The 11,812-nt window shown below is 37.6% G+C and overlaps 1 protein-coding gene across 1 annotated transcript; it reads right to left on the minus strand.

The window, feature by feature from the left end:
• Nucleotides 1–8,643: 8,643 nt before the first annotated feature.
• LOC108598850 (serine/threonine-protein phosphatase PP1) lies at nt 8,644–9,867 on the minus strand. The gene has a single exon (XM_017985608.1). It carries the CDS (start codon nt 9,821–9,823, stop codon nt 8,804–8,806), a length of 1,020 nt encoding a protein of 339 aa, XP_017841097.1. The 5' UTR covers nt 9,824–9,867; the 3' UTR covers nt 8,644–8,803.
• Between the last annotated feature and the right edge of the window lie 1,945 nt (nt 9,868–11,812).

Here is an 11,812-nt window from a genome sequence, read left to right on the forward strand (position 1 = left end):
AATTTTCTATCCTATTCTTTCACTGCTAGCATTGCCTATCTATAGCTATATATCGTATATCTAACTGCATAGCAAGCCAGCTGCAATCCTTTACTGTCTGTTCTACTTTTGGCTGTTTAATCTTAAATGAAAAATCATTAAGCAGGCATAGATCAAAAGTATATACACAACTATAACGTTTTCTATAAAAATGTAGACAAAGCCACAAGAGCTCAACGTCAGTGAAAACAAAAACAGGATTTGTGTGTGTTGTGTGTGTGTGGCTAAAATTGGATTTGTTTGTTGTTTCAAACGGCCCAGGGTGACTGCAATTTTCGGTTAGGCGCGCCCAGGCCAAGGCGCTTATGCACGCTCCATAGCCTCGATGTCCTTGCCAGCAGCAACCAGCAGCAGCGAGCAAGGCAGTCAGTAGGGCACTGGGCTGTCAACTCTTGCCTCGTCTCGTTTTGTTTGTTTGTTTGCCCAATGTCGAGGCTTTATCTGCGGCTGTATCTATGGCTCAATAACGTTGTCTATATGTCTAACTGTATCGCTTACGTATATTTGACAAGCTGCTTGTTGTGATTATTTGGCCAGCAGAAACATCAACAACGTTGCTGAACGTTCATTGCGTTTTGATTGGATTTTTTCTGCTGCAGCTTCAATTAAGCAAAGCCTACAAAACCGCATGCAACGTTCCGTTCCGACTTCATATTTTATTGCAACGAATCCACCCTAGCTGAGGCCCATTGTTATGCGCTGTCAATATGTCAATTTTTTTTTGGGCTGCTCCTTTTAGTGCGCGCAATCGAAATTAAGTTGCCATTGTGCAAATGCGTTTGCATTATGTTTTTATATAGCAAAAGCAATCAGCTTTAACGTTTGTTGTGCTTAGATTTGGCAATTAAATTCATATGTTGGATTTCTGCAATTTTCATAGCAAATTCAAAGGCAATTTTTATAAGGGTAGCATTGATTACATTTTAATGCATGTACAGTTGGCTTTATAGCCTTGTTAATAGCCTAGTCGTATCTATGAAATCTTTGCCATAAGGTTCAGGTCTCAGTCTCATTTTTTATTCCCAGTCTCATTCTCAGTTTGCCAAAAACAAAATTTTTTAAAATTCCAAAATGCTCAAAAAATGTTAAAGAAAAATTTCAAAATATTTTAAAAAAAATTCCAAAATGATCAAAAATTTGTAAAAACAAAATTTTAAAAAAAGGTTAAATAAACTGTAAAAATATTTTCGGAAAATTTTGAAAAAAAATTCCAAAAAATTTTTTAGATATGTTCACAAAAAGTTTTCAAAAAATGTTAAAAAAATGTCCGGAAAGTTTTCGAAATTTCAGTCTCAGTTTCAGTCTCAGCTCATTCTCAGTCTCAATCTCAGTCTCAGTCTCAGTCTCAGTCTCAGTCTTAGTCTCAGTCTTAGTCTCAGGTTCTTTAGTCTTAGTGTCAGTCTCAGTCTCAGCCTTATTCTCGGTCTCAGCTTCAGTCACGAGTCTCAGGTTTCGTCTCAGTCTCAGGCTCATTCTCAGTCTTAGTCTCATCTTAGTCTTCAGTCTTAGTCACAGTCTTAGTCTCGTTCTCAGTCTCAAGTCTCGTTTCAGTCTCAGTCCTCAGCTCTTCTCAGGTCTTAGTCTCAGCCTCAGTCTTGTCTCAGCCCCGTTTTCAGTCTCAGTCTCAGTCTCCAGTCATTCTCAGTCTCAGTCTCAAGTCTCAGCACATTCTTATGTAATTTATAGCAATGTTCTCAGTCTCAGTCTCAGTCTTAGTCTCATCATCTCAGTCTCAGTCTCAGTCTCAGTTCATTGGCAATTCTTTTTGCCAAAGTGGCCTTTCTTGTTCAACACTCAAGCCTCCAGCTGAAGCATTTGAGGCATTGCAAGAGCTGTAGCCGATGTCTTAGTCTCAGTCTCAGTTGCTTGGCTTGCTTGGCAAATTGAATTGATTTTAAATACACTTTTGACTGCCAACCGCATATAATTTATACACTTTATGGGCTGAAGCAACGAAATTGGCCTGGCTTAAATGCTTGCCGCGTTGCATAAATCCTTGAGCGTTCTCGCGCGCGCGTTGGCGGTTACCAAAGTCATGTGGTTGCCACATCTTTTTACACTGGGGCCAGAAGACATACAAAAGGCTAACGGCAGCGACAGGCGTTTGCCACAATTTCCGTTTTCCGGGCTGCAGTTTCAGATTCACTTTTTGCCAGCGCAACAGGCACAACAACAACACAACAACAATAATAATAATAGCAGCAGCAGCAGCAGCAAATCGCACACTTTGCGGTTTATGCCCCGCAACCATTATTCGCATTGTTCGTTCGTTTTGCTTCACTGTACCCCGCCGTAATTCGGCGCTCGCCTTGCGCCTCAGCTGGCCAATGTCTCCGGCTACCGCAACGCATGCATAAATTATTATTTTGCCCCAATCGCTTGCCACTTGCTGCCAAATGTTGCTGCAACATTTATGAAAATAACTGAAGCGGGTATAGTCGCTACGTGAAGCAAGTGAAACAATGAGTTTAAAATTAAATAAAATATAAAAATATATATAAAAATAATTTAAGCTTAATGCTCATCATCATATGAATGTAATTAAATTTATTAAGATTAACGTTTGAAAAAACTAAAGTTTAAAAATTATAGAAATATTTAATTGCTGTTTAAATTTAAAAACATTGAAATTTATTTGTCTTAAGTTAAAGTTTGATGAATAATAAATAAAAGTTTTATGCAGCAAATATTGCATTTCAATAATTGAAAACTTAAACTTAAGTTCATAAATCAAATTAATTAAGATTTACGTTTGAAAAAACTAAAGTAAAGTAAATATGAAAATGTTAGAAATATTTACTTGCTGTTTAAATTTAAAAACATTGAAATTTAGGCTTATCTAAATTAAAGTGCAACACCAATAATAATAATAATAAATAAAATATTTAATAGAAAATAGAATACAAATAATTGATAATTATAAAGTGTCATGCAAAGTATAAATATTGCATTTAAATAATTAAAGACTTTGCTCATTAAATTAAATAAATTCTGACAGCAGCTTGTTCACTGCTGCTGCTTAATCGTCGACAATCGAATCACAACTAAACTGCTTGGTGGGCCTCAGCGGCTCAGCCTCCCACAGAGTGGGAGTTAGAACTCTTCGTTCGTAGCTGAGCGAGAGCAGCGCTGCTTGCGACTTTCGTTTGCCAGCGGTCGATCGCTGCTTAGTTGCGTGAGTGGGTGGGCTGGGGTGGTAGTGCTCTTTGCTTTGACTGAAGCTAAATTCTCTCAGTCTCTATCAGTCGCGTAGACTGCCTTAGCTTAAGACTTAGACGTTCAATGTTTGCTTTGAATATTGTTACAGTTATATACGAATTATAAAAAAAGTAAAAAGAATGCGAAATATAACACTCAAGTCTAAGTTTAAATAATTAAAGTGCCAAGTGAGTAAATAAATTTGGTAAAATTATTATTTTTTAATTTTACCAAATTTATTTACTTTACTTTCAAATTATTATTTTTCAATTAAACCAAATTTATTTACTCACTTTAATTATTTAAAATTATCAAATTTGAAGTCAGCACAAATTAAAGATCAATCGGTATTCAGTTTAGCGTTGAACAGTAATATAAAATTTACATAACAATATAAGTTTAAATAATTTAAAATGCCAAGTGACAATAATTGTAGTTTTTTAAATAAATTTTAACAATTCAATTCATTTAAGTTTGAACCAATTAGAGATCAATTGGCATTAATTTTAACTTTGAACACAAATTTAGCGTAAATTTCGCTGCCTGCCTTTCCTTACTTAATTTTATATATGCCATATATCTTTCTTTGCCTTGGTTAGTGTATTGCCTTTGCCTTCAGCTACAGCGTTCCGCATGCGAATGACAGTTGAAAGTGGTTCCAGTTTCAGCTTCTGCGCTCCCCCCCGTCTTACTCCCTTTTGCATATCTTGGTTTTGGTCGCAGCGGCTGCCACGCCCACGCGCCCTCGCGTCACTGCGAAATAACATATTTGACCGCTTTTGTTTTGCATTTTTATTGCACACACACACAGACACAGCAACACCAACACCAGCAAACATTTCGCTTTGCGGTTTTTATCAGCGCTTCGAAGGCAAAAGCTGCTGTAATTGGAGTCGATGGTGTTATTTATATAAATGTTTGTCATTTCTCTTTTCGCTCGCCGCTCGCCGCTCACTGTTTGTAATTCATTTTTATTCTGCTCTTTGCTTCTTTATTTTGTTGTGGCCAGTTTAAAATTGTGGGTGGTGTGGACTGTAAATATGTGGAGCATATGCAACTGGCCGCCTGGCCACTGCTGACCTTGTTCTAAAGGAAATTTTTTATACAAGTTAAATGGCGAGCAGCTTTAAGCTTAAAAGTTGAGAGGGACATGCACAACACGGTACGGCATTCGAGTAGCGAAAAATCCTTATGTGCTTTAAACAATCAGAAATAAATAAAACATGCAAAGATTTGGCCTATAATTTAGCTTAGCATAAAAAATGTAAAAAAAACTTCTAAAAAAAATTTTACATATTTTGCTTGTTTGAACATATATAAAACTTAAACACTGATTTACTACGCAAAGCTATAACCTTTGATAAACAACATAATTTAAGCTACTTTATCGACAGCTGTCCATCAAACTGCACGGTCCAATATAGTTATAATTGAACTGGCACATCGTCTTACAGAATGATAATAAAAACTAAAATAAAATAAAGCAAAAATCGAATAAGACTTAAAAAAATATTAAAAATTTTTAACTTACACCGCATCTAAAAAAAAGTATCGGTTGGAACGCGCCTGAGATATTTATTTCGAACTAGCAACTGGATCAATTGATAAATTAAAATAAAAATGACGACTTAAATCAAAAAATAAATAAAAAAAAATATTTATATATTTTTAATATTTTATCGTCTCGGACATGGAATGGCTGCAATATATTTATTTTGAGCTTGCAAGCTGAATAACAGTAATTGATAAAGTAAAATAAAATAAATATGAAGAGTTAAGTTGAATAAAGAGTTTAAAAAAATATTTATATTTTTTTAACGCTGCAGAGTTGTTTATGGAATGCGACTTATATATTTTATTGGAGCTGGCAGCTCGATTAACAGCGCTGCCTTAAGCTACTTGGCTCATTTTTTCTGTTCTTTGAAAATTCTAAAGACTCCAGTACACGTGCCAAGTGGCAATTGTAGCAGCTGAAAAAAAAAGTAGCAAAGCATAAAAGCGTGAAATCACATACAAAATGCATTTAAACGCGCCAAACAATTTTGGGTTTTAATTAAAGCAGCGAGAGCCTAGAAAAAAACGTAGAAACATATTTTAATTTAATGCCTGCCTTGACTGCAATGGGAGTACTTCCGTTAACAACAACGACGTGCCGAGTTCTAAGTAAATTGTAGCGCCAATGCCAATGCCACACACACCACAATACACGTACACACACACACACACACACACACACCATGTGTGTGTATGCTCGAGACTCAATTTCAGAAAATAATTTAACGACTTCATTTGAGCATGAAATCGCAAGGCGCTACTCATGAGAGCGTCGAGCAGAGCTCACATAACATTTTAAGCGTTATGTGGCGGCAACCAAGGGAGAGAGAGGAGAGGTGTGGGGTGGGTGGTAGCTGCAGTTGTTGTTAGACAAAAGCCAAACTGGCAGGCTATTCAACAGCAACAACTTTATCACTAAGTGGGAAAATCTGTAGAATTTTAAGTGCAGTGCAAGCGTTGGGAGAGCGAGAGCGACTGAGCGACTGAGCCTACAGTAAGGCGCTGCTTGTATTGTCTATTGTCCTCTATTGAGGCTCTCTCTGTCGCTGTATTTTGAGCTCAAGTTCAGTCGACTCGACTGGCATTTGTTGTATTGTGGGCTCAGGATATGTGTCCTCAGTTTGTTGTCTATTGTTGTTGGTTTTCAAGGTGTGCTAAGAGGCGTAAGCACAAAACAATTTTCATTTACGTTTTGCGTTTTTAATCATGGCTAAAGGATATGTCAGACAGTCTGTCTGCAGGATGTCAACGCAAATTCAAGTGAAATGATGAGGAACAAGCAAGCAAGAAGAAGAAAAAAAGGATTGCCCCTTGGCTGAATGCACTTCATTTGAAGCAGAAGCCAAGACAGGCGAGCCGAACAACAAGCAGCAGCAGCTTGAGCTCAAAGGATTAGAATTTTATGCACAATGATCATGTTTTGGCATACTTGTGGTTTGGGCGTGGCACTAGCCAACATATTCCGAGAATGTGCGCTGCGCTGCCTTTTCCATTTAAATTGTAGTTTTTATATTTCCGTTTCTGTACTTAAGTAACTTGTCTGCTTCTTACTTTGTCGACAGCTCATTAATTTTCCGAGCGCAGTTTAGCACCTCAAACATTCTCACATGCATTTGCTATCTAATTAAAACACCTGTTTTAATTATAGCAGCCATTTAATTCAGCCGCTTGTGCTTGTTGTTGCTGTTGCTGCATCATCATAAATGCCGCCAACATTGCTGCTGCCCACTTGGAAACATTTTTATGAGCTCTATTAAAAACCGTTGCAGTTCTTTTGGCCCAAGTTGCTCATTAGACGGCGCAACTCGCTCTGCTCCAGATATGATGTATTTTGTATTCTCTGTTTGCTTTATTAGGCTCGTTAAAATGGCCAACAGGCAACATGTTTATTACTTTCGGCCGCAGTGTGTGTTTTTTTTGTTGTTTAACTATTTTTTATTGCAATTAGTTTGGGCTGCAGGCTTTGTCGCTCCCCATGCATAGAATTTGAGTTTATTTTTTTCTAGGCTTGTTAATTAAACGGCTAATGGGGGGGGCTACAACTTTTTTCTGTTTGTGGTAGCTCTTAATGAAAACTTTTTGGTTTACAATTATTTTGTGTGTGTGTGTGTGTGTAAAGTTGAGATGCTGCGGAAATAAACATTTTAGTGCTCATTAAGAAACATTTAAATTTTCGTAATATTTTTTAAAGTTGCTCAATGTGTAAAAGAATTGAACCTAATTATTTTGTAAGATTCTAAAAAAAAATTATTACAATCAGCTATTGCATCAAAACAAAAATTTCAAATTTAATTTAAATATCTTAATGCATTTCAAGCTTTAGAATAATTATTGTTAATAATTCTCTGTATTTTCTAATCAAAAAAGATTATTTTCAATTGTAAAAATTATTATAAATTGTTGTTATGACTCTTATAATTCTAATTGTGGCTAACAAGCTATTGAAAACAAGTTAATTTCATTTCCTGCTTAGCTTGCTGCAATATTTCTGCTCCTCATGCTTCCTGCTTATGACTTTTGTCTCCTCAGCTGTTCAATGTTTATGGCTGAGGCCCAGTCTCAACTTAATTGCATTGTTATTTAGCTCAGACTCAACACTAATCAATTTTTAATGTAACAAGCATATGAACTCTTTCTTTTTGTTGCGGCCACACTTAATCAGGCAATAATAACATAAATTAAATAAACAAAGTCACTTGCAATCAACGCATAGAACTTTTATTTTCTTAACGCTGAAAATGTGAAAAGTAAACGCAATGATCTGTGTTAAATTTCACGCTTTTACATATGGAACAACAATAACAAGCGCAGCTGTTCGAAGAGTTGAATGTTGCAAGTTCATTATACAAACAGCAATCAAACAACAGGCAACAGACACACACACACAGGTATGAAAATCCAATTAAAGCCGCTTTTTAAATGTGGCAACAGTTGGAGGCTGCTGTGGAAAAAATGCAAGCTCATCGCACTTCTTACTCAATTAGAACAGAAAATTCAAAGGAAACGTGTAAATAAAATAAATACGAAAAGTTCAGACAGAAACTCCTGCGCTGTCGATTTTTCCCGCCCCTCTACGTTTTGGGTTTTCTACACTGAGAAAGGCTTGAGTTCCAGTTGTGCCTGCACTGAAGTGGCCCGCTGCCTAGGCCTGGCCACTTCACCTGTCAGCTCGGCCAGCCGCTAGTTTCGGCCTCAGGTCTCTGGTCTCAGCTCAGTCTCAGAGTGAGTGCAATAAGAACGTCCAAAACCTCACACTTCACAACTTTTGCCGAAACATCAAAGTTGACGTACACAATGGCCATTGATGTGATACAAACTCAAGTGCAAAGAAAACAAAACACGAAGCCGATGACTTAGTGTGTGTCTTTCGCCTCGTTTGTGTGTTGTGGTGGCATCTCGCAACATTGACGACGACGACGACGTTGGCGGTTGTGGCCTGAGCGTAAATATTCTTAGAATTGCAACAACTTTGACTTGCAACATACAAAGCTGACCGTTGCCACAGTGGCGTAGCTTAGCTTGAAAAGGGGAGTTAATGGCGGATCACTCTCCGTTTGGACAAGGAAAATTATCCCATGATAGAACTTCTATTCCTTAATTGAAGTCTTGTCCGTCCTTTAAAACTCTTTTATAGAAATCGACCTATTGATTGAGACGCTAGAACCCCGTTTTCCTTTTCTAGAAAAGTATTTATCATAGAACTTCTATTCCTCGATTGCAGTCTTGTCCGTCTTTTAAGACTCTTTTATAGAAATTGACTTATTGATTGAAGCTAGAACCCCTTTTTTCTTTTCGGTTAACTAAGTCCGCAGGGAAGTTTTTTAATTTTCAAATAAAAATAGCTGCTAGTTCCCCATAGATTAACTGTTATTCCTTAATAAACGTCTTCTGCATCTTTTCAGACGAAGACGAAGAATTTTAGGAATATCGCTATATTGGAATAGAAACTAGAGCTCTGAAGCTAATCCGAGGCTTAACATATAAATTAAATTTAATACAATACACAAAGGTTTTAAAAGTTGCGATTCTTGCCCATGGCCACCATGGGCTGCACATTGCCCATGGCCTGTCTAACGGAATATGTGGGCTTGATAATATTAAAACTGACCACAAGTTCGCTATTCACGACCATAACGGCGCCGGCATTATCGAACATGCCGCAATAGTTGGGCGCCGAGAAAAGTGTGACCAGACGTCGGCGCGCAAAGAACTCGTAGCCATCCTCGACGACCTGATGGGCACGACAGATGACATCGATGCCCATGCGAAAGCAAAAGGTACGCACTACATCGGCGCCGAAAGTGACGCTTACTCCTCGATCGTTTTCACTCCAGCCGAGCACCTTTTCATCCGGGTCGGACCAGAGCAGATCACACATGAGTCCTTGTTCGGGTATATCGCAGGGTCGCTGTATAGCGAGTATATCGCTGAAGCTGGTGAGACTGGGACTCAGTCCACCATGCACGCAGAAGATGCGTCCACCCACAATCGCTGCAATGGGCATGCAGTCGTAGGTGTCAACAAAATGTTTCCACAGCTTCACCGAGTAGCGTCGCTTGCACTCATCATAGAAGCCATAGATGCGATTTATGCTGGCGCTTTCATGATTTCCACGCAACAGAAACATCGTCTGCGGATAACGCACCTTGTAGGCCAGGAGCAGCGCTAGCGTCTCTATGCTCTGCTTGCCACGATCCACATAGTCGCCCAGAAACAGATACTTGCTCTCCGGCGGATAACCCGTCGACTGAAATATGCGCAGCAGATCTCCAAACTGTCCATGCACATCCCCGCAGATCATCACCGGTGGTCGCACCTCCAGCAACGATCGCTCTTTGAGGAACAACTCCCGCGCCTGACTGCAAATGTGCCGCAAATGATTCTCGAAGAGATTCACGCCCTTGCTGGGATTGGCGCAGCCCACTAGTTCGTCGATCACTGCGCTTAGGTCCAACATTGCGGGCGGCCCAGCTGGCACAACAATTGTGCTGGCTGCAGTGTTATTTTTATTTTGAACATTTCGTTTTGCCATGGTTTGAATACATTTGATTTGAAATTTTGTAACGACAATTAAAACAGAAACTACTTTAAGGCTTGAGATTTGAGTGGAGTGGAAGCTTGAGATTTTCTATTTTAATGAAAGAAATAGATATTGTATCCAAACTTCATATCAACTTTTCCAACAATTTTATTGGTCGCACAATGCCCACAGACCTCTGGTTCGTCCCGATTCGGGAAACTAACGTAACGTAACGTTCCCAACCTTTGCCATAACTTTTTGAAAAAAATCAACAGATTTTCATTAATTTGAATAATTTGCTTGTCTAAATTAATATAGAACTCTTACAAATATTTAAAAAATTGTAATATTATTATCAACAATATGATAACTTAAATTTACAATAAATAGATTCTTGTATTTTTTACGACCTTTATTTTTCCCCAAAGTAATGTTGTAAATAAAAATTTAAATCATATTTACAACATGCACTCCTTTCTCTTATTTTAACCCCAGAGCAAGGCAAAACGTAATCCCTTTCTAATATAACCGACCTCATTCCCACAAGTGAGGCCCCGCTACTGTTTCATTTGTGCAATTACCAAAAAGTTCTTAGAGCAGCAGCAACTGCAGCAACATTTGCTTGTTGTGTTTGGACTGCAGGCAGAATGAAGCTGACACTGGCGGACATTGAACATCGACAGCACGACCGACGTCGTCGTCGTCGTCGTCTCGTACTCACTGCACTTAACAATTTTGGCAATGTTGCATGTTTCGTCGTGTGCTGAATGTTGCATAAATAAAGCGCAGATCACACGCAAACAAAGCTGAAGCTAAAGTGTAGACTGCTGCTGCGAGTGGCTGAGCTTAACACACACACACACACACACACAGCAGCAGAGACACGGACAACATCAAAGTGTTGACTTGACATTTTGAACGACATTTTAACCTGTTTAGCCGTTGCGGCCAAGCTAAACCAAACAAGCGTAGCCAAAGCCAAGTCAGCGTGCCACAATGCCACTGGCAACGCCAGTTAACCCAGCGATATAGAGAGAGCGGAGAGTGAGCGGGGCGCATTGAGCGAGTGCATTGCTGCAGTCAAAGCCAAAGCCAGCGCCAGTGTTGAAGTTTTGCAGTTAGGCAAGCGTTAGTGGTCGGCGGTGGAAGGGGGAGGGACAGCGGGCAAATGAAACCAGCGAAGCAAACAACATGCCATGCAGCAATACGACTGACTGCACGCTAAAGTTAATACACTAAGCCATACAATGTTGTTAAGACTAGCAAAAATGCTAAGACCATTAGAAATGGCATTAGAAAAGAATTATATTTAATTTAATAAATTTTAAAATATTTCTGTGTAATAATTTTCGTTTCTTCTACAAATTTTCCATACTGCACATTAAATAAATAATAAACATGAACATCTAATATATTTAAAATTATTATATATAAGTTGTTAAGACTAGCAAAAATGCTAAGACCATTAGAAATAGCATTAGAAATATAGAAATATATTCCCTTTAAATAAAAATTATATTTAATTTAATAGATTTTGCAATATTTCTGTCTAATTATTTTCCTTTGTGCTTCAACTGTCCATAGTTCATATTAAATAAATAATAAACATTTCCTTTATTGCTTTAAAATTATTATACATAAATTTTTTATGCTTGTTAATATATTTTTGAATTAATTTTTCATTGTTTGTATTTTGAATAAGCTTTTTATATTTTTAGTTCAACTGCTTTAACATATATTAAAATATAAAAACTAAGCTAATCGAACATTGCTAACATTTTCTAAAACTTCTAAAAACTGCAAATCAAATATTGTAGCATAAACTTTATTACTTCAAGCTTAATATTAATTTTGTTGTGCTTTAATTAATAAAAAATTATTTTTAGCCGTTTGTTAAGCAGTAGCAATTTAAATTTTTTTTGAAATTGTTTTAAAATATTTAAATAAATGCCAGCCAAACTTTTGTTTAGGCTATGAGTTTTTCTAAAAAGTTTTCTAATT

The sequence above is a fragment of the Drosophila busckii genome, chromosome 3L (genome assembly GCF_011750605.1).
Source record: "Drosophila busckii strain San Diego stock center, stock number 13000-0081.31 chromosome 3L, ASM1175060v1, whole genome shotgun sequence".
Lineage (NCBI taxonomy): Eukaryota > Metazoa > Arthropoda > Insecta > Diptera > Drosophilidae > Drosophila > Drosophila busckii.

What these genes read in the sequence shown, in the direction of transcription:
- LOC108598850 (XM_017985608.1), bottom strand. Translation starts at nt 9,823, where the DNA reads ATGGCAAAACGAAATGTTCAAAATAAAAATAACACTGCAGCCAGCACA.